Below are 25931 nucleotides of genomic sequence, written 5' to 3' on the forward strand. Positions count from 1 at the left end.
TGTATTTGTTGAAGCCTTACTGGTGCTGAGCTGCTTTCTTGTGAGTACTCTGGTTATTTCTTGAAAACAAACACCAAGTTCTAGTGTTATGCTTTTTATAATTTGGCATATTTTAATATTCAAATTGTTTTAGAATTTGTGCTGATTAGGGAGAGGCAAGAGAGCTGAAAGCCAAGTTCTCTTATGAGCAGAAGAGTTTCTGTAGGCTTTTGTGTTTTGGCTTAGTACATGCAAGGAATAAAGGAGACTGAGCAGACCTTCTCCCAAACCACCATATTCCTTCTAGCGAGCATTACCAGGCAAGCATCTTTTTTCAAAGAGGTTATCTTTGTCTTACTTTCAGGACTTGGAGAATGCTATCTCATGCTGGCAAGATCAGCCCTTGATAAGTATCTTGATGTGAAGTCTGTGGGTTACATAGAGCAGGCTCTTGAATTTTTTACAAGGTTAGTACTAAATATTCTGTTGTTTAATGTCCAGTGGACTCATGCTTTGAAGAAGAATAAATATATGAAATTAATTGAAAAGAAAATGAAAACAAATAAAATAGAAGAAAAAGTTTAGAGAAAATGGTTTGAACAATGCATTGTGGACTTACATAAGCTAAGTAAATGGTAACTACAAAATTATTATTATTGTGTGGTTAAAGATTGAGTCCTTTGACTTTTACAGACTTGTGAAGTTGCATACAGTTCTAATTAGTTGTTATGGTGTAAATATGGAACTTAAGGGAGGAAATGTCTATAAGAATGGTGGGTGAGAAGGGTGAAACCCTAACCCTGTCCTTCCCTCAATCCTATTGTTTTACGTTTCAGTTAAAATGCTTTAGTGGCCTAAATTAAACCTTGGGATAATCATTGTTACAGAAGAAAGTCCATTAAGTTTCTGCAGATGTCTCATGCTATGTGATATAGTGGCAAAAATTAGTAGGTAGCTAGTGCACTGATGGATAATGGCTAATTTTCTGAATGTACTTTTAGTGTCTGGTTCATTTTGTACTTTTTAAACGTAGTGGTTGAGTAGGAAGAAAACCGATTAAAAATAAAAATGAACAATTCATTGGCTGATTTTTTTTGTGCAACTCTTCAGACTGGTGAACTTTTTGAAGAAAGTATTGTGATGCCTGAACAGTTGTTTTGTGTGCTTTCTTAATTCTTAAATTACAGGGCAACAAAGCACCGACCTGATATATCTTCCCTTTGGAAACTACTTGGCGATACTTGTTCTAGTGTGCATGTCATTTCACCATCCAAAGTGAATGTTCAAGTTCTGGGGTCACTTCTGGGTAAAAATGAAGGCAAACAGATGCTGAAGAAAAGTGAGCTGCTCAGACTAGGTGGAAGGTAATTTTATTTTATTTTTTTACTGTCAAGTACTTTATATATCTGTACACACTGTAGAGTCTCCAATATTCTAGACTATACCAGTTTTAGAAAATGAAACACCTGCTGATCTTCTGACACGTGCATATTTAGTGAAGATTAAAGAAAAAGCAAAGTCTTGTGACTTTTCCAAATACACTCCTTATTTCAGGAACATTCCCTGGGTCACCACAGTGGCTACATTGCATCATCTAGCACCTATTCTGTATGCTTCTTTCTGCCTCCAGAGCATGGCTGTATTGTGCCTGTTTTTCAACCAATTGTTCTACTTTAAATCAAACAACTTTAAAGTTGTTACCCTGTTCTCCTAGGACTACTAATGTCCAAAGTAAAACTGTAAGCTTTGTTTGTGTCTTTGTTTGAAATTATTTGTTATAAAACTGTCATTAATTTGAGCCCTATGTATGTGATGTAAATTATGTTGGAAGAGGGAATTCCTTCTTCCTGGCCCTGGAATCCCATGGTAGAAAATATTTGTAGTTTTCTTGAAGTGCCTTCTGTGTGGCTGGATGAATAAGTTAAGTTAGGCTGAAAATGCTGCTGCTTAGTGAATCTTAACCATTGTGTGTTTGTAGTCAAGTACTTCCTAGGGTACTGATTAACTTTAGAAATGGCTGATGTTATAATTAAAACATTGACACTGCACGTGACATTACTTTGATATATTGCACATCAATCATTTCACAAGTGATGGATAATGCAGACCAGGATAAATTCTGTCAAGGTAACTGTCTAACTGAAAATCGTTTCATTGTCACTGAAATTCCATTCTTGTCTGGTTTTGTTTGTATTCATACATATTTGGATGGTTTGGGTTTTTAGTCACTTTTAAGTGTTTTTCAGCTTACTGTTTTTTATGTGGAGAGGCTTGGGATAATACTTCTGTGATTCATGTTTCTGTAGGTGTTATGGCAGAGCTTTAAAATTGGTTCCCTTGCCTAATATATGGTGTGATCTTGGAATAAATTATTACCGACAAGCAGAGCATCTCACAGCAGTGGGCACTGACATGAATGAGATCAGTGAACTACTAGAGAAGTCTTTGCAGGTACTGCCTGTTTTTCTATTGTATTCTTTAAAATCAGGCTTGATGTTTGTCTGATTAACTTCTCTGTCTCTAATAAAGCCTAAGTCTCTAAGTTGGTGCATGATGTCTTAACTTTTGGTATTCTACTGATATGGTTTGCATTTGATTTTCTTTCAGTGTCTCAAAAAAGCTGTGAGGCTTGACAGCAAAAATCACCTTTATTGGAATGCACTTGGTGTGGTTGCTTCTTGTAGTGGTAAGTCTTCAGTGAGATTCCTAGCTGCGTAATATTCTACATTAGAAGGTAATGCTTGACTAATGCTGTTTACAAACTTCAGTTAGATCCAGCTCTTCTTTTTTTTCCTCTTTTTTTTTTTTTTGTCCCCCCCCAGCTATTGGGAATTATGCTCTTGCTCAACATTCGTTCATCAAATCTGTTCAAGCGGAGGAAACGGTAAGTGCTGTAGGCAGCTACCATCTGTTTCAAGTGGGCATTTTAAACTTTTCTTCCCTTGATTGCAGTGTCCTTTTGGAAAGCATTGGTATTACCTAGTTTTTTTCATTCTGTCTAGAATGTTGTTGCCTGGACCAACTTGGGGGTTTTGTATCTAGCGACTGGAAACATTGAGGTAACTCTTTCACATTCCTTAAATAGAGTTTTCCTTTCCAATTTCTTAGGGAATATATGGTAGTAGAACTGTGAGCAAACAGTGAAGAGTGCCTCAGATTCGAGAAAAAAATCTTTCTTTGAATGAAATAAAATCAGCATCTTAGTTGAGTCACACAAATTAAGTATTTGTTCTGGATATGGTTAAGTGAACTTAAGCTAAATTGCTGAAGTTGCTCTCCGAATGACTAGATGGAATAAAAGCTGTTTGCAAGGACAGAGAAGGACTGAGTCAAACAAATGAACACCAAATTTGAACCAAGAACTCTTTCAATCACAAACTGAAATCTCAGATCTTGAGTTTCCCATAAACGGCTACTTTCTGCTAATCAGTATGTCATATAATTTGCCATAGCTCTTCATAACCTTTGGAGCTTCGCTGGGTAAAATTAGAGTATTAGTTAAGTCCAGAGTTTTCTTGTAGCTAAAATTACGTGCTATTCTATTCACTGGTCAGAATTTTGGTACTTTTATTTAATTTGTGAAATGGGAGGGTCAGACTGAGAATTATTTTCGGTAAAAGCAACTTGATACTACAAATTCCTCACTGCTAAGGCTGCTAGTGCTAGTTGTCCTCCTTGTATCACACTGAGGAAGGAATTCTGAACATATGCAGTCTTGTCTTTCCTCCTGGATTTACATACAGTAATCAGCTTAATAACTTTCAAATTGTTTACATGAAAGAAATGTAAATTCAAAAATCTGGATCCTCCAGCTGTGTAAATTTAAAATATTGTTCTAGCAGTTAATTTAGCTTCTTCCTCAAAACAAAACAGTTAATGTAGCTGAATAGGAAGTGTTTTTGGAAGGGAGGGTAACTTCTGATCTTACAAATAGCTTCTAAAATTATTTTTAAGAAGTCTAAACTACTTCATTTCTTTGGGTTGCATGTTACTCTGTATGGTACAGAACTAGTAATGACTTAATTTCATTCATGAAAAGCTCTACCAGTACTACTGCATGACAATACCTCTGTATATCAAAATTGTATGCGAGACAGTTTGATAACTGTGTTATCTTTGGTTCTACAGCAAGCTCATGAAGCTTTCAAAGTAGCCCAGTCTCTGGAGCCTTCTTACCTAATGTGCTGGATTGGGCAGGTAAGATGTGAAAAAACATAAAACTGCGCTGTTAGAGAAAAAAGAGGATTTGGACTTCCTTCTAATTGGTGCTTATGTACGTACTGTAGGAGTAGAGGGAGCTTCTACTTCCCCTGGGGGTGGACAGAACCCTTTGTTTCCACAGTGTTGAATAGAGAGATATCTTTACATAAGTGTTTTTGTGACTGATGATACTGTGAGTTGTGTAAGAAACTAGCTATTAAAAAACAATCACTGTTATTCTCTGAAGCTTGTTATCTAGTGTTCTTAAAGTACCATCTTCATAAGTTGGCAGCTGTTTCCGTTTTTGCTTTATGAGTAGTTCATTAAGTGGCACTCTTAATTCTCTTCTCAGCTTTCCTCTCTTCCAACTTACTGTTATAAACAGTAAGTCTCTAATGTACATGGTGCAAATTCAGCTCTTTCATGGGGGAGATCCCTTTCTCCACCTACCACTGAGGGAATAGGCTCCCACTGGTATTTAGGCCATCTGTGAACAGCGCAAAATATTAATGACTCATGACATTGATTGCTATAGGTGCATTCCATGATCCCATGCTGTTGATCTGCTAATAATATCTGATTGAAGCTGGATTCTAAATAAGGACTAGTGCCATCATGTGTCAAAATTCAGTTCCCATTGTATGTCTTTGTACTGAGGAATGTAAAGTAGCAGCAGCAGTTTCAAATTGCAGTGTAGCTGAAACTACTTTGTCTACTTCTAAATTGTTTAATTTGTTCTTAGAGTCATAGAATGGCTTGGGTTGGAAGGGAACATAAAACCCACCAAGCTCCAACCCCCAGCTGTGGGCAGGATTGCCACCTGCTAGATCACACTGAGCAGGGCCCCATCCAACCTGGCCTTGAGCACGTCCAGGGATAGGGCATCCGCATCTTTTCTGGGCAGCTGTGCCAGGGTCTCACTTCCTCCTAAGAATTTCCTCCTAACATCTAATCTGAATCTTTCTTTCAATTTAAAACCATTTCTCCTTATCCTATCACAACATTCTCTTGTTAGTAAGCCCCTCCCCAGTGTTACACTAGCCACCCTGGCTTAGGTACTGTAATACTACTACTGTAAGCTGTCCTTGGAGCCTTCTCTTCCTCAGGCTGAACGGCCCCAACTCTTTCAGTCTTCCTTCACAGGAGGGGAGTAGCAGCCCTCTGAGCACCCTTGTGGCCCATCTCTGCACTCATTCCAATAGCTCCATGCTCTTCATGTGCTAGAGATGTCGGAGCTGAATGCAGTGCTACAGGTGGGATCTCATGAGAGTGGGGTGGGGTTTCTCTGGTAGTATAAGAAAATAAAATACGTTAGTGTTAAATACCTAGGACATAGCTGAAAGTAAGCTGTGCTGAATTTCTTGTCAATGTCATGAATTTTGAAGTACTTTATTATAACAACTTTTGTTTCTCTGAAGTCTCTTGTTGCAGAGATGGTAGGCAGCTATGATACTATGGATCTCTTCAGGCACACAACTGAACTTAGTATGCATGTAAGTATAGCAGATAGATGAAGATACTTCATGTTTAACCTCCATGCTTAGTTGATACAATTATTAAGAAGCAGGTTTATCTTGAACAATGGAACAGCTAGGCTTCTGTGAGATTGACTGACTTCATTGTTGCTGTTCTGGGCATATACTGACACTAAATAGTAGGCACTCATTTTATTAAATGCTTTAGTTCCAGTGGACAAAGGAACTTTGTTCATAAGTTGTGGGGAAAAAAACAACGCTTTTTATATTCCACAGAATTAGACGAAGACATAAATTGAAAACATAAACAGGAAAGAGCAAGGATACTGTTGTGACCCTGGCTTCTCTTAGAACTTTTCTCACTTGTCGTTCTTTCAGGAGTGCCACCAGTGGTGTGATAATGTGAGCATTCTTTTTGCCCAAAGCATTAGTTACATTTGAGTGTTTGCAGTATATCAGTTTAGTATTTTATTTGCCTGTTTAACAGTGATGCAGATTTTTGTCCTAGACTCTGCCTTAAAACAGAGAATTATTATCATCTCTAAGTATTCCAGTGTTGTTTGGGCAGGACTAATGAGCCTCAATTTACATGTTGTTTTGTTTGTTTTTTACTATTTCCCAAGACTGAGGGAGCAAAAGGCTATGCCCACTGGGTATGTTCAACACTGCAAGATAAAAGCAACAGAGATACCGAGCAGTATCTGTACAACATTGTTGAAATGAATGCTATTCCAGCAGCTCAGGTGGTTATGAGCAAATACACAGGTAGGTAGCTGAAATGCCTCACTGAACTGGTAAGCCTGACTAAGTGATGTCTGTACTATGTCTGGCAAAGAATGATTTGCCTGGACTGGGAAGAGGCTTTTGTGTTGTAAAATAAGCAGATAAAATAGATTAAAGGAAGTTTCATTATTATTATTATTGTTCTTGTTGTTGTTGTTGTTATTATTATTGTAATCACACTGGATGTAATAGGTCCGTGTTCCGCCAATCTACCAGACTTCATTTCAGACACTGAGCAAAGTAAGGAGTGGAGCCCTGTTATACCTGCCACCTGGTGTCTGATATCAGACATCTTTTGAGTATATGGTACGGATAGATGCTAGCTAGCTTCTCTGCCTGTGTGCCATGTGTTTGAGCTGTTTTTGGATTTTGCATACCTTCAGAATCTGAACCACACTATAGTATTAAACTTCAATAAGAGAGAAAATATTTTCTTGAACATGGTTCCAGGCACTGTGGCCTTCACGTTGTGGTAGGCTTGTATATATGTAGACCAGAAGATGAATAGAGCAAGTATGGATTTTCTGTAATCTATATCCTTGGTTTAGTAATCTGTTGTTAATTTTCATGGTTTTTTTAGAGCTTCAAAATAAGTTGCAAACAATTAAAATGAGAAGTGTAAGAAGATATTTATCTGTAAAATCTCAGTTCTTAAGCAGATTGTAGGAAGGGACTATGTTCCCCTTTCGGGTCTGAGGTGAGATGGCAGATGACTTTAGCTGTTGATGTGCCTTTCAGAGTTGTAATACTGAAAATTAACCATAAGGTTCTGCTAGCATTTTACCAGAGTCAGGACAAATGGAATAGTTTCATCTTTTGTTGCAAAAAAAAAAAAAAAGCCAAAAAACTCATAACTACTGCTAACCAAAAAACTTAAAATTCAGTGTGTCAATACTTTGTCATAAAATTTGAAACATTCTTTAGCTAGCCTGATGTTATGTTGCAGTCGTAGTATCTCTTATTTGCTTGCAGCCTGTCTAAATGATTCCAGTGAGCAACTGGAATATATATATTATATATATATAATATATATAATATTATATATATAATATAAAATATATTTTTATATATGCATACACTGTAGCATCAACATAACAGTGTTTTTCTAATGCTTTTTCACAACTCTTTCTGATTGTTCTCCAATGCTGTGAATTCTGATTTTCTAGAAAGAAATCCAGATGATGCATCTGCTTTCACAATGCTTGGTTACTTGAATGACTATCTGGATCTAAAAGGACAGGCAAAAGATGCTTATGAGAGGTAAATTATACACGCTGGAATACTTACTTACTCCTTGTCCTTGTTTTCTCTGCATGAACTGAAAAACGTAGGGGTTTTCCATTTCCTGCAGTAAGCCTTGTATTCTCATTTCAGCTAATTGTATTGTAAAGAGTACGTGTGAATTTTCTTATGCAAGTTTGGAAATGCAGAACACGTGTAACTGAGAAAGTAAAAGGCATTCCATAGCTATGTGTCTTACTAGGACATTCAGCTAGTTCACTGTGTGGGATTTAAGAGAGACATTGGGATTCATTTTTATTTCTTAGTCTTTTGTTAAAGTTTTGCTCTCTATGGTAATTAATACGTGGTTTTTTTCTTCTCCTTTTCAAATGGTAGAGGGAGGTGGTAGAGGAAACCATACGTTTGAAGAGCATCTTTGCCAATACATTAAACTTCATAAAAGTAGCTCTGTTTATGCTTTCTTTGTTTATGCATAGAAAGATCTTTACGTAAAAAATCTTGTCCATTATGCTATGAAAATTAATGTCAGAATGTGTTATGGTAATTATTCTTAATTGTGGTTATTTTAAGGGCTGCTTCATTACTGAAAAACTCTGGGGATACTGAGAAATATAATATAGCAATGCAAAACTATGGCAGATCTCTGTGGTAAGTGTTTATTGATATATTATTCCAGCCTCTTATTTTGGATGTAGTGAACGCAGTGGTGCAAAACTTAGTTAAGGCTGAGTGGTGAAAGTTAGTGATAGAAAAATTAATAAACAGTCTTTCCAGTTGGACTTATGTAGAATTGTAGAATCACCAAGGTTGGTAAAGAGTTGATCATTCAGTCCTACCATCCATCTATCACTTGTATTTCCCACTCAACCATGTCTCTCAGTACAACATCTAAATGTTTATTGAACAGCTCCAGGGACGGGGCCTCCACCACCTCCCTGGGCAGTCTATTCCAGCAGCTGACCACTCTCTCAGAGAAGAATTATTTCCTAACATCCAACCTGAATCTCTCCTGGTGCAATTTGAGACCATTCCCTCTCATAATGTTGCTAGTTATGTGGAAGAGACTGACCCCCACCTCACCACAAACACCAGAAAAGGTAGTTGTAGAGAGCAGTAAAGTCTCTGAGCCTTCTCTTCTCTACACCGAACAGTCTCAGCTTGCTCATCTGCTCCCTGCAAGTCTTGTGCTCTAGGTCCTTCACCAGCTTTGTTGAAGCTTCTCTGGACACACTCCAAGGCCTCAATCTTTTTTTCTTGTAGTCCCAAAACTGAACACAGCACTCGAGGTGCAGCCTCACTGGGACTGTGTACAGAGGGATGATCACTTCCCTGCTCCTGCTGGTAACACTGTTTCTGATACAAGCCAGGATGCCACTGGCCTTCTTGACCAGGTGGGCGCACTGCTGGCTCATGTTCAGCTGCGTGTTGACCAATACCCCCAGGTCCATTTCCTCTACGCAGTCTTCCAGCCACTCTTTCCCAGTCCTGTAGCTATACTTCATCCCTGGTTGTCCTCACACATGCCGTGTGATCTCTGTGAAGATGACTTGCTCCATAACCTCTCCTGGCACTGAGGTCAGGCTGACAGGTCTGTAGTTCCCTGGATCCTCCTTACGACCCTTCTTATAGATGGGAGTCTCACTGGTAAGCCTCCAATCCTCTGTAACCATGAACACTGATAGATGGTGGAAAGCAGCTTGGCAGCCAGCTCCCTCAACACCTGAGGGTGCATGCCATCCAGCCCCAGGGACTTGTGACAGTCCAGGTGAAGTAGTAGGTCTCTAGCAGTCTCCACATGAAAACAGAATACTCAACTGTATGGACAGCTTCTCCCAACTATAGTGCTGTTGCTACTTCCTTCATATTAATTACAGTTTTTGGTTTTTTACAGTGCCATTGGTGAGTGTGATAAAGCCATTGAGGTTTATACATCAATACCCCTCACTGAGTTCGATGCCATTATGGGGATAGCGTTAGCCTACTTCAAGAAAGGACTCTTAGAAGAAAGTATTAAAGGTAAGCATCTTCCTATTTCAAAGTATTACAAGGCAGTTCTTAAGATGAGTCTTACCCAGATTTGTTCATCTAACCAATGTAACTGTAGTTCGCATTAATTCACTCTTCAGTCCCAACATGTAAATACACAGTCTGTAGCTATTTTAATCATTCATCTGTTCATAACAGTGCTACAACTATTCAAATCTAAGGAAAACTAAACTTCCTTGAGAGTTTAATTCTCGTCTGTTAAGCTATTGTATTCCCATCTTTCCTTACCATCATGAAATGGCTTTTCTTGAAAAATTGCTCCTGGATAGGAGATTAATGTGATGTTCAAAGCACTTCTGCTTTAGTGATTAATGTAAGTGCTACATTGTCATGTTCTTTGTTGTTGAGATGGGAGACTCACAAAAAGGTGTGCTGAATTGTCACTGTAGAAGCCTGTGTTCACACTGCAGCAGACAGCTCAACATTTGAATTGACACTGTTTTTAATGGGGACTGTGTGCCTGTCTCAAATATTATTTCATAACTGTACTTTGAAATTGTTAAGCTGTGTTCATTTCTTTTACTAGATATCCCAGAACTACTTGTCCGATTGGTTTCCACTTGGTACATACTAAACAGTCTTGAAACAGCCCTACTGAACAGGCATTTCCTAACATACAGTTGCTTCCTAAGGTCTTAGCCAAACTTTTTTTGTGTCTTCTAAAATATGATTTCAGGTGTGAAAATGTAGTAAACTTGAAACAGAAGTACTTTTGTATTAGTATGGTACCTTTCCCGAGGCTCTGTAAACATGATGTTTTTCGTTTCCCACCTGCTTCAATTCTGAGTCCTTATTTACTTTTAACTAGCCTATAAGAAAGCCTTGTCTGTTGCTGACTCTGAACAAGATAAAACACATATCCTGACTGCCTTGGCAATAATAGAGTATAAACAAAACAAAGTGGATGCTGCAAAGACACTGCTGTTTAAATGGTGAGTGGAGGGAATTACCAACTGTATATGGTGTTCTGTTGTCCTAATTAACCCAGAGCTAAAAAGGGGAACAGAAGTCTGTGGGAGGAAAAAAAATATATTCATTGTATCTTGTATTTCCTCAATATATGTGAGAATACTGTAGATGTAGGGTTAAACTGCCTCTCATAACGAAGTGAGTGGAATAGTATAACTTGGTTCTGGTAATAAAACTAACAGATAGTGGAAATTATATACAAACTACTTGAAGCTGGAGCAAATCGTGATGTAAACAATATTTAATTTCTCAGAACAGTCTAACTGAAAGAGCAGTTCTCTTCAGCGGGCTTGTTTCTGTTTTTTTTTTTCTTCCTGAATATCTGTTGCAAAGTTGGAAACAGGCACACTGTAACTGACTTCTGACTTGAGTTAGAAGTGCAGACGTGCAAGAAAAGCAAGTAAGTTTCTGCACTGCACATTGTACCTTGCCATTCATGTTATGACTGCTACTGAAGAGCAACTGGTGTACTGAGAGTTTTCCCAAGTAGTCTGTATTAATGAGCCTTGAGTGCAGAAATGGCACATAACCACTGCAGTGTTCCATATCCTGTTTCAAGTTTTATGTTTCCTGTTTTAAGTTTAATCCAAAATCCTGTAGTGATAGGCTGCTAAGTTAGCATATTGTAAATATGCTGATATCTGTAAAATATGATGTGTTGAAGAAAGAAGACTCAAAAAATTGTAATATTAAATGTCAGTTTAATTTGTCCTCCGAAATAATGTCTCCTTTCTCCCTCTGATTCAACAGCTCATTAAAGGAACCTAGTACAGAAAGTCTGAAGGCTTTGTGCATACTAGGACTTGTAAAGCAGGATGTTACACTTGCTACAGCAGCCCTAAAGGAGTTACTGAAGCATGAGACAGGGAGTGGTGGGATTTATGAAAGGTGCCTTATTGCATCTGCTGTTTATGCACTACAAGGCAGAAACCTGGAGATACAGAGAGAAGTCTCCAAGGCAATACATAGGTGTGTATTTTGTTATTTTTTATTTTTTTTTAGATTTCCTTGTGAATTTGTTGCTGCATTCTTCTTTAAAATAAATAAATAAAATCAAACATGATGATCCTTATGATTTTGGAATCAGTGAGAAGAAATGTGCTTTATTATTTCTGATTTATGGGATCAAGTGGCAAAAATTGCATGGTTTGTATGGGTTTTTCTGCTTTTGTGTTGGTGACTCCATAGATCAGTTCTTCATCATACACACTAGAGCTTTCAACTTGAAGACCTTTAGGACTTTCATTTAATATCAAACAACCTCTGAAGCAATTCATTCTGTTAAGTAAATGCTGGTGTTTAAAAGTGTTTTGAGTAAACAGTGCATTACAGGGAATAGGAATTTTAATCACTGCCTTCAGCAATCTACACTGTATACTCCCTTTATGTGTTTTCAGAAACTCAAATAATGCATTTCTCAAAACTGCACTTAAAGCTCTGTTCCTCAGACTACGAGGATGAGACCTTGAGTCCTAGAGTTTGCCTATTTTCTCCCTGTGAATATTGGTATATATATTGTTTGCTTTATTTCTTTATCCAGATACAACCTCAGTGTTGTGTTGATTTAAATTATTAACCATGTCTATTTACACGTGCACTGGGTTTTCTCTCTAATAGAAGATCCATGTAGTATGTACAGCAACTAGCTACGTGAGTCATGAAAGACCACATTCATTTCTAAACCAAAATGTTTGATATCCTTGTTGTGTTTTTTTTTCCCAGTTACCCTGGTAATCCTGCCATTTGGTCTCTTCTGTCTCGACTAGTTCCACTGTATACACCACAGAAGGCAAAAGTAAGAGCATTGATTTAACAAGCTGAGTATACTGTCTGTGTTGTTTCTTAACTGAAAACAAAAACTGACACCATACTTTAGTACATGTATGTTCACTAATTAGTATGATTTTTTAAATATAAGTAAGTGCATTCTGAGCAATGCATGCTCTAAACAAATCATATATCCAATTATTTGCATCCTTCATAGGGTAACGGTTCTATGTCTTCTTGAAATTTAGTAGAAATATTCCAACAAGCAAAATCCAGAATATATCTGTGTGATTTATTTATACAAGTTCTTATATATGTATGCAAAATTGAGATTTAAAAAAAAAAAAACTTTATCTGTCTTGAATTTGCATAGTCTAGTCAATTTTATTTACTGCATTATCAGCTATTTCTTTGCTGCTTCTATATTAATTATTAGCTGTTCTCCAAATAAATACTCATTTTGTCAGTGTGTGGAAATCTGTTTCTATATTTAGCTGAAATTATATAAAATTATGGACACATTCAGGTCCCAAATGTCTACTCATAATTGTTTACAAACAGATTTTTAGTATTTTCCTTTCCTACAGAGCAAACTGTGTTATGCAAACTTTGCATTTCTGGTAATGCATATTAAAAAAAAAAAAAAAAAAGATCTTGCCTTACATTTTTTGTAGAACCTCTGAAGTAATCATATAACTAATTCTTTTTTTTAATCTTACAGTGTGGAGCCATGGCAGGAAACATTGCACATGCACTTGATTTAAGACATGGAAAGGTTTGTCTCACTCTTAAGTGGTAGATTTTACAATTCCTTAAGCAATCCTAAAATGAATTCCATCTGATCGTTTATATTACAATGCTGTCATTCATCTTCTGTTTTATAGGATGTCCTACTGAACATTGCAGTTAATCAATTGGCTGCAGGTTGTCACATGTTAGAAGATGAGAGAAACAATCCTCTAAAAAATATTCAGAAGGCAATACACATCTGTCCAGGTACTCGGATACATTAGTGATATTTTACTAATCAGAAGCAGAACCACTGCGTTAACAAAGTACCTGATTTTCTTCGATTGCTGTTATTTCTCTTTGTCCGTGTGTATTTTGGGGAGAGTATTTAAAAATGGAAATATACATTTTTGTTGCAAGCTTAGTCTCGGTGAATTCAACCAGATAAGGAGAAAATCCCTGAGTTTTAAGGCTTAATCTGAAAACGTGGACAATTTATTATTCCCACAACAGGAGGAGAAAGAAGCGTTAAGTATATAAGATAAAAAGGCAAATCACACTTTCCCACAGGGCCAGTATGTCACACCAAGCAGAAGAGATTTATTCATCTAGCTTGGGAACTGGAGATTTTCTATTACATCGTGCTAGTTTTGAACTGTAGGCAACTGTTCACCTACTGCTAAGTGGACATCTTCTATATGTCTGTGAAGTGCAAGTCTGATGGGGCTTTCAGGACTTCAAAGAAGTTGGAAGTGATAAGGATACATAGGACATACAATATACATCAGTGTTGCTTCCAAAAAAATAAACTTAATTCCTTTCCCTGAATAATACACAAAACAATTACGGCTATTCATAAGCATTGTACTTTGCGTTTTACTTTAGTAAATTCCTCAAGCCGTCTTTCACTTCCTTGACAAAAGTAATCATCTTTGGGCTGAAAACTTACCTGAATTTTATGATTTATTTCTGTCTGATCCAGTGCATAGACTGAACTCTACCAGTCAAACAAAGGTGCTCTTTAGTGGGCTAAGTCAGAGTAATGCAGACCTTGAATTAGCCGACCCTAGAAGTAGGAACCTAACTTGTCTGTGATTGCTATAATTTGCATGACAGTGGCTGAACTATATAGAGTCTATGTGAGTAAAAGCTGTAGAGAGCAGCTTGGGTTTTTTGCTGCCACTGATGATGATTAACTTCCTTGCCTTCTTGCTATATTACCTCTTAATTACAGTCTATTGTTTCATCGATGGCTGTGTTTTTATGCTTAACCTGGTAAAGGCGACTCTAAAGGGACTACCAGACTTCTAGAATGGGCATGGGTTGCCTTTAACCATTCTTTTCTTCTAGATAATCCTGCTGCCTGGGCAGTGCTGATGGCAGCCTGTCATGCTGAAAACACTGTTGTCTGTCTAAACAACACTCAACCAAAGCGAACAGATCTTGAGATGACACTTGCATCTACAATTTCAGCCAAAAGTAAGATATAAAACTTTCAATTGAAAGAAATGACATAAAATTGAAATGTCTTAAGCTCATAATACTGTTAGGAATTTCAGAAGCTTGCATATAAGCTGAGAATTGCTGAGTAGTGATTTGAGCTGTAATTGTACTTTTTCCCATAAAAATCTACATCCTAATGTAGAGGCAGGGTTAATTACTTAATTGTAGCTTGCATTTCTGTCCAGAACCTCAGATGCATTTATTGAATAGCACTTCTTCATTCTGATGCCTAAATGATTTTTAGGGATTTGATTTAGTAGTTGGGTAGGGATAGTGATAGGAGGATGGTTGGACTAGATGATCTTGTAGGTCCTTTCCAACTTTATGAACCTATGAACAGATCATTGTATTACAAAGGAGCACTGTAGACAAGAAAAGGCTAAAGTTCTCCATGAGCTCCATAACTTCTCCTGTAGGTAGCTAACTTTAGTAGGTGTGTGTTGCAAGATGTCTGTAGTGTTTTGAAATCCAGAGTTAAAATTCTTTGTTTAATGAATTATTCTCAAATATTAATTAATTAAAGAGTGGATTGCTTTTTCCATCTTCTTGTTTTTAATCTTACCATGTTTTTACTAATGAAAAAAAATCGTGTCTCACTCATGCTCCCCCAAAGTTCTTACTTGCCAGGTCTGGAGCACGTGACATGGTATATCACTACAGCATACATAGTAATCTAGTGAAGCGTTTTATCTTCTTTTGCAGCTGGAAAAGATAACCTTCCTCATAATTACATCCAAACTCTTAAAGACTGGTCTCTTTGTCAAGCTATCACCAGTCTAGAGGAGAGTGGTAGAATCTCAGAAGCGGAAGCACTTTGTACTAAGGTATGACAGCAGGATGTGGTAGAATTCTGTGGAAATTCTGTGTATGTTTTACAAACAGGTAATATTTAATATAGCAACTGTTTATTCTAGTAGAGCTACAACTTCCATTGGTTGTTAGCATACCACACCACCACCACTACCAAATTACAGAGTCAGTACACATTAGAATACTTGTCCTTCCTTTCTTGATTTTTTTATATAAACATTAAGCAAAACGCTATGAAATTTGAGGCAGGAAATCATGGGGGATGGGGGACTTTCAGGGGATTTAACCATCTTCTGCTCTGTGGTTAAGTTACAGTGGTACCTATTCCAGATCCATGAGTAGGTGCCATAAGTTTAATCATTAAAAGGAAATGTTTTGATGCAACACACATGGGAAAGCAGACTGTAGTGTTAACATGCTTCAAAAGTGTGTATCTGGTTGTCTTCTTAAACAAAGGACTTAACAAAAGATAAGCATAATAGCCGTTGTACTCAACAGCACTCATCCTTGACTTTCAAGTAGGAAACTGGCTAATCTTAGGCAGATGTGTGCCTTGCCTAAGGCATTTTATAAGGTAGTGTTGAAATGAATTAAATCCTAAAATGAGATTCAGTAAGCATGCTAGTTTATAGAGGAAATTACTTTCCGGTCTCTTGGTTTGCTTGGTGTGGAGGTGTTTTCCTTTTCTGGACAGTCTATCTGTTGACCTGTCTTACATTAGAAAGTATTGGAGACTTCTACAAATACAAGATGTTATCTGGGGCAGGGAGGGATTTTGGTGTTCTTTGCTTGCTTTCTTGCTCATCAGTTACATAGTCTGGAGAAGGGAGTTAGTTCCTGTAATTTGTGGAGAAACCAGAATAAGAGTGTTACAACTGACTCTCACTGAGAGTTACAGATCTTAGGATTCCCAAGTGTTTTAATTGGGAGTGGTGAGTCAGACACTGCAATTCCACACTTGCCATTAACATATTTTGCTTTTCTTAAAAATAGGTAGAATGTGCACATGCTGTTTCTTAGAACAGGCCTCGTTTGAGTTAAGGTCATTGACTTAAACAGGTAGAAGTAATATGCAGTGGAACTTGCAGAAACTTCTTTCTCATGAGATGGATAAAGCTGCAGGTGATTCGTTTTCTGACTGATTTTTTTTGTCTTTTTTGTTGTTGTTTGGAGTTGTTTTTTTTTGTTGTTGTTGTTTGTTTTTTACAGGAAATGCTTAGTTAATTTCTATTCCAGTGTGAGTACAGTACTGTAGCCGTGAGAAGTGAAACTGCTTGGATCATTCCTCAGATCACCATCATAGTTTTCTTGGAGTGGTTTGTTTGTTTTCTTTGGTTTCAAACTTACAATGATGGTGAAACCAAAAACAGCCAGAGGAGTACCATTTATCTGATTTTTCAGAAACATTTAACGGTAGGACAGGTACAAAATTTAGAGTAGAGGAGAGAGAAGGAAAAAAAATCACCTATTTCCATGCGCTGGTTTCTAGAACGCTTCTTTGCGCAGAGCAGAGAGAGGTGCCACTTTGAAAGCATTCTGAGAACATTTTTTTTCAGTAAAGGTCTAATGGGGAAAAATGACAGTATGTTCTGATATTTGTAAATGATAATTTTGATATAATGTCATTTTAGGGTTTAAAGAATTGCCCTGAGCACCCAGTTCTGTTTTTGCTTTTGAGACAAATTCAGTGTAAGCAGCTGTTGCAGTCTCACAAAGAGCTTCCAGATACCATCCTGAAGGAGCTTCACAAAACAGTCATGACCAGTTCATCTTCCATTGCAGCCTGGCAAGTAAGTGTTTATTCTCTCCATGATTTTGGTGTACCACCTGTTACAGTGAGCTAAGAGCAGAGAATATCTGCTGTATGAGAATTTTTCACTGTTGCCTTTATTTGTTCACTTACAGCAAATGACAGAGAATCAGCTAATTTTCAGTTCTTTGTAAAACTGTAGGATTATGTTAATTTTCTTTTAATTCTTGAAATGATTATAATTGTTTGTAAAAGCAAGCAGTCGTGAAGGTAAAGTTAGCAGCTAGGGAGTAAACACCTGACACCTGCATCTTTAGGGTGGTATGACTTGAGTCAAAACAGTAAAATGCCTGTATAACCTCTACATCCCATAAGAAAAGGAGGAGGAAGTTGTTTATAATTCCTTATTGAGGGTATGAAATTCTGAACAAATCTCTCCTGTGTTTCATAATTTTCTGACATGAAGTGTCACCATTCTTTTGTCAGCTAAGACTGGGGAAAAGGGGAATCCTACCCAGCAGTAGTGTTCACTCCCTCCCTTTCATGAAATCACAGGAGATCATTTTTTAGTTAAAATGAAGAGGGTGTAAGACATTGAGACAATCTGAGGAACTATCTCATGCATGCCAGTCTACCTTTACAGGAAATACGGTGCTCTCTCTACCTACTGACCACATAAAACAATCTTTCCAGCAAGTTTCTCTTAAAGCTGATTTCAGTCCTGAAAGATAAGAGAAAGACTGTTATAAAGAACAGTAGTTATGTCACTTGTTACAAAGCTGCAGTTCACCTTCTCTTCTGGAGCATAAAAGTAATATTTGTGGAAAAGTGCTTTTTTGGGTAGATCTTTCATGGAATTGTAAGATATCATTTTCCTGCACTGCAGAACTCATTCAGATTGTTGGATTTAAAACACAGGGACATGTGAGCCATGATCCTATCCTCTATTAATTTAATAATAATACTGAAAATGGAATTAGATCTTACGTTCCTCATGCATTGTTTGCATAGCCAAGTATCATCTTGCTTACAAACTGGGAAAGGACATGAACTCCACCAGGGCTAGTGGAGCAGGTAGCAAGAGCAAGAAACTCTCTGAAGATCTACTCTTCTGTGATCTACTTTTTGTCCCATAGAGCTCCTCCACATGATCATGGTGTGTAACAAAGGTGTGTAGCCCAAGCTGCACATTCCTCATCTGAGCTGAGACTCACATTGTAAGATCTTTCAGGTTCCTGAAATTGTTCAGTTGGGTTTGGAAAAAGCTTTGTTCCAGAGAAGCTCTTTTCCCCTCTACAGAACTTCTAGGTACAAGAGAGATACCACATAATGCTCTTTAGCCTGGAGAATGCCTTTCACAATGCCAGTCATGGTATTTATTCACTTACGAGCATCTCCAGATTAAGACAACTGTCAGATAGTTGGATGCAGGTGTCAAGGGATCTCTGAAATATGCTGCTGTAGTGAGGTGCACTGCCAGCTCTGCAATCATGGCAGTGTGTGATGTCATTGGAGTGAGGGTGGGCAGTGATGTTTCAGCCATTAATGGCTCTATACCATGGGACTTTTATAAATTTAGCTAAATTGTATCATCTAAAGGGATGTGTGTTTAGTTGGTTCCATATCTGATTTTGTTGGCTGTTTTTGTTCAGTGGTTGGCAAAAGTGTATCAGTCTCAAGGAATGATGGTTGGAGCAGAGATGTGTTACAGAAAGAGTCTACAGTTGGCATCACAGCAGGGCAGCTGGAGTGGAAAGTTATCCAGTCTGCTCAGGCTGGCTATGCTTGCACTGGAAATCTGCATGGTAAGATAATCAAAATTATATAACTGCATGATGTAACAGGAGACCATGTAATGTTAGGCTTCTGCAGTCTTTCAGTGAAATTCCTATTTAAATGACTTTGCGTTGTATGAATGACAGCTTGGCTAGTGAATAACATAGGACTTCAAGGGGCTGTTTTTAGAATGTTCCTTTGTAAGTGGCTGCTGTGAAATTATCGTGTAGAATCACTGTGTACATTAAAAGGCCAACTTTTTTGATAAAGATTGCTCCTCTAATTGATTCTGTTTGATCATCAAAATTGCAATGTCCTTCAAGTCTCTGTCTTCCTGTTCAGATTACTATCTTCAATAAATGTTTTTCCCATATACTGCTGTCTGCAAACTTCAGTCAGGTTTCAAGTAATTTTATACAGCATGGTCATTTCTAGATCTGCTGCCTTGCTTTGAAGTATAAAGATAATGTAAGGGAAGTATGCATTGTGATGTAAAGAAAATCATCTTATTTTTACCTTGCATTGCAAGGTAAAGCATCTGTTCTCTTTTGGCGTTGTTACTCTAGAAATTTGAAGTGCTCTGATGGACTCCTTTGATGGTGATAGAAAAGGTAGATATTGGTTAATCCTGGCTTACAATTTGTCATGTATTTCAAGAGGTGACCAAGCCAGCAGCCACATCCAAATTCAGGCAAAGGAACTCCAACACTTCATAAGTGCCAATGTAAGAAAAGATAGTTTTACTGAGGATAAAGTTCCAAAGCTGTTGCTTCTGGTGGGGAAAGTTAAAAAATAAAAAAAAATTAAATAAATAAATAAATGAAAAGGATCCCCTCATTGTAGACAAATTCACAAGCCATGTGCTTCAGAAGGCAGAATGGCAGGATTTTTTCCTCATGTGATTCTTCTGTCCTTTTTCTAGTAATCTGCATTCAATTTCTGAAATATCTTCAATATCTGCACAGGTCTCGAGGCACTCTTAAACTGAATTAATACTACTTCTTCAGATGGTGGCCTAAATTACATGAGGCTATTTGGCTTTGGCTAAAAATCTTTTTAAAAAATAGAATAAAAGTGATTATCCTTTCTACTTTTGCTTGAACAGAACAGTTGGCACATTGATTTCTGTTAGGCCTATAATCAGCTCTGGCTTAATGAGAAGTGCAAAAAGCTGATCAAAACCTTGGCACCCCTTCAAGCACAGTGTTATAACTGCTGCCCAGACAATAGTAAGGTTATCTTGTAACTGGTCACTCCAAAAGTAATGCCTCCTACTTGTTTTCATGGAAACTACAATATCTGCAAAGAGCACAACAGCACTCTTTGATAAAGCAAATTCTCAGCTACAGAACACTATATTTTAAAACAGTTATCACCATTTGCTATGCATTTTTTCCAGTGATGGACAAGGGCCAGCATGCTGCACTGGTAAAAGACTGCAATAACAAATAACTTCCTCAGTAACTGCTGAAGGTGATTTTTACTGATAGTAAAGCTTATTATTATATTCTACAGTCTCTTCTGGGAATGAATTCTACATTCTAACATACTCAAGTAATGAGATAAAAGTTTACAAAACAAAGGTTTCTGATAGAGCCAAACATTACTAAAACGTGCTTGGAAAAAATCAAAAGGATTCTTCACATAAGTGAGCAAGTGGAACACTGGCAAGACTCATCCAGGAAGACTTAGTGTAATTTTTCCAAGCTCTTCTAAACAGTGTTTTTAATAAAACTGCTTACTAACTCGACAGGTGTTTCTTGTATAACTTTGAAAGACTTGAATTAAACCTGTACAGAGAGCTGCAAGTAAATACTGATTTGCATTGCACATTGCAGTTAAACTCTTCTTCTTTTTTCTTTTTTTTTTTTTCTCATAGTCTAATGTCTCAAATGAGCGCTGGCCATCCTTGGTTCAGGAGGCAACAGCTGAAGCTTTGAAGCTCTATTCTTGTCCCTTGGCAGTTCTCCTGCAAGCTCTTCTGCAGTATATCCGCAAAATGGGGGCAAGGTATACAATTTGTTATGCATAAATGGAACACACTGTCTGCAAGTATTTATGTGTCAGAATTAATGGTGACCAGCCAGACTGAAAAGAAAATTGAAAACAAAGAGTTCTTGAAGTAGCATGATAGTTAAAAGGGAGGGGCATACTGAAATCCGAGGTTGTATCTTGGATAACTGAGTTCACAAGTACCAGATACAGTTTTTATCACAGGTACAGTTTTTACTGTGTTATTTGTAGCAGGTATAAAATTTGCTAGTTCACTCCAATTCTGCGTAGTTACTAGTTAAAGCAGTAATTTAAATGTGAAATGCTAAATATAGCAATGATGGCAATATTCCTTAGCATTCCAACTGACAAGTAGTTTTCCAGATGCAGCTATGCAGGAAACAAGCACTCATCCTTGCTTCCTCAGCAGTATGGAAACAAGGACCTTCTTTTACATGACTTCTGCTTATTACTGCTTTCAAGTGGATATTGGTGCGTTGCACCTAATCAATGAAGCTTTGCAGTTGATTTGGATTGTTTTGGTTCTGCTTCTAGGGAGACTCGTCGAATGTTGGAGAGAGTGGTTTACCAACCAGGGAATCCAGAAACCATTGTGTCTGTGGCACGCTGGTACCTCCTGCAACATCTGTATGCCAAAGATGATTACGAATTAATAGATGTAAGACAGTTCATTCTATATAGAAATGCAATCCGTTTCCATTTTATACTGTGATTGTAACTTCTAAGAGGGGTAGAGAGAGATTAGGGAAGTGGTAGCTCTCCTGGCAAAATACATACCTAACTTTGTGTCCAGCTTACGTGAAAGTCTTCAATTCCTCCCTGCAATACTAACAAAAATCACATAGTAAAATCTCTCTTCAATCCAGATCATAATTTTTGTACTTAACGATTTGTATTGCATCTGTGATGATGCATTATTTTGGTTCTTAGTGAATGCTACATTATTTTGAATTCATACCACCATACAAATTGATTTGGTCAAATCCGCAGATCCACAAACTTATTTCATGTGATGGGAGGGGATTCACTTTGGCTTGTCATTGGATTCACTTTGCTACTCAGATTCTGAATATGCAAACAGGAGGTGTGGAAAGTAAATGGAGAAAGGTTAAATTTAGGTGGGAAGAAAGCCTTGGCTTTTAAGGAGATAGAATGCTTCTTTTTGACTAACTTAGGTTTATACAGATGTACTCTATGAAGGCAAGTATGCAGTGACTGGGAGATAGGTCTCTTGGTGCCATTGCCAGCAGGGAACTTACCTATAGTGAGTCCCAAGTAACAAATGATACTGCTGTAGAGCATTGCAAGTGACTACATGTTTAGCAGGTGACTTAGAGTGGGGTTTTTTTGTTGTTTTTTTTTTTTTTTAATAAAATGTATGTGTTAAGTGTACTGGTGTGTCATGTTGAGTATTTCTTATTTCAGTTTGGACTTACTGCTTACTTAATCTTTTATGAAAATTGGATAGCAGAATTTAATATGAGATTTCTAGATAAATACTAATACTAAACTTGAGAGATTTTCAGTGTTTATTTGCTTGATTTCTCTGCAGGTACTTGTAGAAAATGCCAAAGCTAATGGGGATATAAGAGCCCTGGAGCTACACAAGAAATTGTCAGCAAGTGCCTAGTATGGACTATCTGAAGTGGAACGTCTTCTGTTCATGCAACTTAATCAGGCCATCCTTCAGGACTTCTATGTGGTCTGGGTTTTTTCAATTTGTTTTTGTCTGGTTTTATTTCTCGTTGCATCATCAGCAACTTTTTTGAACAATAGTGCACCCCATCAGGAAAAAAGCAGAATTGTTTTTTTGCTTTTTGTTTTCTTCTTCTCTGAAACCTCTGTACTGTTTGCAATAAAGATTAGTCATCTTTCCCTCTTGGCCATGTACAGAGACATTGGCTGCATTGGCAGTGATGCAAGCTTGAAGAGGTTTCAGTTTTTTCTTTTCTTCCTGGAAGTCTTACTAGTTAACTGACAGCAACCTTTTCTTCCCTCGTATACTGTAAAACATACAGAAATTTAAAATGTTTTTCATTTGTTTTGCAACAGAGACCCAAATGCACTTGGAATTTCATGTGTGGTGTCAGCTTCTATGCTTTATGCTATGTTTTTTGTTAGCTAACCTTAAATGCAGCAGTCTGTCATGTCCTGACAGTAAAAAGCGGAGAGCGACCAAGATTCACTGAGGGGCTCAATTGCTGTGGAGCAGTTGTTGGTGGGTCATGGGGTTTGGTTGCTCTGGTTCACTTTTCCCATGCAAAATTCCAGTTGCAATGTGGAGTCATGCTTACCTGTGAAGTAAACATGTTTTCTCAATCGGTAATGGTTTCATTACACGTGGGATGTCTAGGTTTAAACCCCCCAGGTACCAGAAAGCCCCAGCATGACTTGAACAAAAGGCTCACAATTTGGGGATACACCGTGTTTTTATTGGATTCCATATGAATGTTGTAACACTGTCTGTGACTAGTTCATTAGAGAGAGTACCCTCCTGGGGCTGGGGGTTTATTTTTTGTTCATGTATTATACTATCTGTATTGGAGAAAAATTACTTAAGGGACCAAACACTTCCATAACTATAGAGGTAATGGTGAGGTCAGCCACTCCATTCATTAGTAATTTGAATTCACCAGCCCAGAGATGGAAGGACAGTATATTTGTGCTGTAGGGGTTCACCATGAAGTGAGTACAAGATTACACAGGATCTCTACTTCTCAGGGACAACTCTTCAGCTTTAGTATGTTATTACAAGGCATCACTGCATCGTGTCCCTAAAATGTCCTCTGTTTTCAGGCTGCAAGGGAGGCATTTGTTGTTCACATACAGAGCTCTTGCTTCCAATATTGTCTGTCCATTCTGTGTGTCTTTTGAGGATGTATCAAACAGAAAATTATTGCTCACTGGAGAGGGAAAGTTCCAAGGTGTTCCACTGTACTTCTGAAACAGGAATGAATAAACCCCCCCCACAAATATTTTTTTATTCCTGGATGTATTTTGAATACACTTATGGGCTAATGTTTCTATCTTTTGGTTTAGAAGATCTGTCAGTTTAACCAAATGATGGCAAGCTTAAGGCCTGCAGCTGTTGAGATGTCCAGACAAAGGCCTTTTTCTGTTTGATTTCAAATTTTGATAAAATCAGTGATGAGCACCCGTGCTGTGTGGGCTTATTCACATTCCCAGTTTACTGGGATAAGATTATATTGTTATTCTGTAGATATATAAACTCCTCTTCCTCAAGCCCATCTTTTTCCTCCTGGGGTTAATGCATTCTGCAAATGATCTTGTAGTTGTACTGTGTATGGTTCCAAGGCAGAAGGCAGGTCTCAAATCTGGGGAGTTGTTCTGTTGGGGTTAGCAATTAATGGTGGCGCTGGGGAAGGCTGTTGACAGACTTAAGTTCCAATCATGCATTAACTCAAGGCAAGCAGCCTTCCACAAACTCTCAGTCACATGGTTTATAGTTGGAATCTTAGTACAGACTGGATCCCCCCATCTCTAAGGTGTCCAGAACTCCTACCTAATAGGCAGTTTAAGTTAATGGCCAGGACTATTGGGTCATGAGTAGTTAGGAAAACTCTGGACCTCATCTTCTAACAGCAAAACTAGTTGCCACCCTTCACACATACTCTGTCTCAGTTTCTTGAGCTAACCTGTTCTATTCTTCCAGGACTTTTGGACATTTTGGCTGCTGAGAATGCCTCCAATCCAAACAACTTGCCTGTCCTCACCCTGGCCATTATCATTGGCCTCTATAATAATTAATGGCTTCTTGGAGTAAAGTACTTTTTGGCTACTATCCTTTTCCTTGGTTGCATTTGAGGCCTAGCCAGTGTAGGTTCATGAAGGGCAGGTCCTGTTTGACCAACCTGATCAGGTGACCTGCCTGGTGGATGACGGAAAGGCTGTTGATGTGGTCTACCTTGACTTCAGCAAAGCCTTTGACACTATTTCCCACAGAATTCGGGGGCTGACAGCCCTTGGACAGGTACATTCTGTTCTGGTTAAGGAGCTGGCTGGAGGACCAGGCCTAGCTGGGTCTCCAGAGAGTGGTGGTGAATGGAGCTAAATCCAGCTGGTGACCAGTCATGAGTGGTGTTCCCCAGGGGTTGGTACTGGGCCCTGTCCTCTTCAGTATCTTTATTGATGACCTGGATAAGGGCACTGAGTGCACTCTCAGTCAGCTTGCAGATGACACCAAGTTGGCTGGAAGTGTCAATCTGCCTGGGGGTAGAGAGGCCCTACAGAGAGACCTGGACAGGCTGGATCACTGGGCTGAAGCCAGTGGGATGACAGTCAACAAAACCAAGTGCCAGGTCCTGCACTTTGGCCACAACAACCCCAGGCAATGCTACAGGCTTGGGGCTGAGTGGCTGGAAGACTGTGTAGAGGAAATAGACCTGGGGGCATTGGTCGATGCTTGGCTGAACATAAGCCAGCAGTGTGCCCAGGTGGCCAAGAAGCCCAGTGGCATCCTGGCTGATATCAGGAATAATGCAGCCAGCAGGAGCAGGGAAGTAATTGTCCTCCTGTATGCAGCACTGGTGAGACTGCACCCTGAGTACTGTGTTCAGTTTTGGGCCCCTCGCTGCAAGAAGGACATCAAAACTCTGGAGTGTGTTCAAAGAAGGGCAGCAAAGCTGTGAGGGGTGTGGAGCACAGCCCTTTATGAAGAGCAGCTGAGGGAGCTGGGTTGCTCAGTGTGGAAAAGAGGGGACTGAGGGGAGACCTTACTGCTCTCTGTAACTACCTGAAGGGAGGTTGTAGTGAGTTGGGGGTTGGCCTCTTCACTTTTGTAATTAGTGATAGGACGAGTGGGGATCGGCTTAAATTGCACCAGGGGAAATTCAGACTGGATGCTAGGAAATACTCTGAATGAGTGGAAA

General features: G+C 38.4%; 1 protein-coding gene across 1 annotated transcript in view; it reads left to right on the plus strand.

Moving 5' to 3' along the window:
* SKIC3 (SKI3 subunit of superkiller complex) overlaps window positions 1-22824 on the plus strand; it is a 41864-nt gene extending 19040 nt beyond the window's left edge. The window contains exons 18-41 of the mRNA XM_065745585.1: window positions 344-446; window positions 1167-1343; window positions 2286-2430; window positions 2587-2665; window positions 2802-2863; window positions 2982-3038; window positions 4108-4176; window positions 5598-5672; window positions 6278-6419; window positions 7604-7697; window positions 8250-8327; window positions 9571-9695; window positions 10534-10657; window positions 11445-11663; window positions 12417-12489; window positions 13183-13236; window positions 13346-13457; window positions 14541-14669; window positions 15396-15517; window positions 17135-17293; window positions 18906-19058; window positions 20909-21039; window positions 21577-21700; window positions 22595-22824. Of these exons, the coding sequence (XP_065601657.1) occupies window positions 344-446; window positions 1167-1343; window positions 2286-2430; window positions 2587-2665; window positions 2802-2863; window positions 2982-3038; window positions 4108-4176; window positions 5598-5672; window positions 6278-6419; window positions 7604-7697; window positions 8250-8327; window positions 9571-9695; window positions 10534-10657; window positions 11445-11663; window positions 12417-12489; window positions 13183-13236; window positions 13346-13457; window positions 14541-14669; window positions 15396-15517; window positions 17135-17293; window positions 18906-19058; window positions 20909-21039; window positions 21577-21700; window positions 22595-22672 (2684 nt within the window). The 3' untranslated portion in view covers window positions 22673-22824. The remainder of the gene's footprint in view (window positions 1-343; window positions 447-1166; window positions 1344-2285; window positions 2431-2586; window positions 2666-2801; window positions 2864-2981; window positions 3039-4107; window positions 4177-5597; window positions 5673-6277; window positions 6420-7603; window positions 7698-8249; window positions 8328-9570; window positions 9696-10533; window positions 10658-11444; window positions 11664-12416; window positions 12490-13182; window positions 13237-13345; window positions 13458-14540; window positions 14670-15395; window positions 15518-17134; window positions 17294-18905; window positions 19059-20908; window positions 21040-21576; window positions 21701-22594) is intronic.
* Window positions 22825-25931: the final 3107 nt, after the last annotated feature.

This window comes from Cyrtonyx montezumae, unplaced genomic scaffold (assembly GCF_038088225.1).
Source record: "Cyrtonyx montezumae isolate F1298 unplaced genomic scaffold, pur_monq_1.0 scaffold_36, whole genome shotgun sequence".
Taxonomy (NCBI): Eukaryota; Metazoa; Chordata; class Aves; order Galliformes; family Odontophoridae; genus Cyrtonyx; species Cyrtonyx montezumae.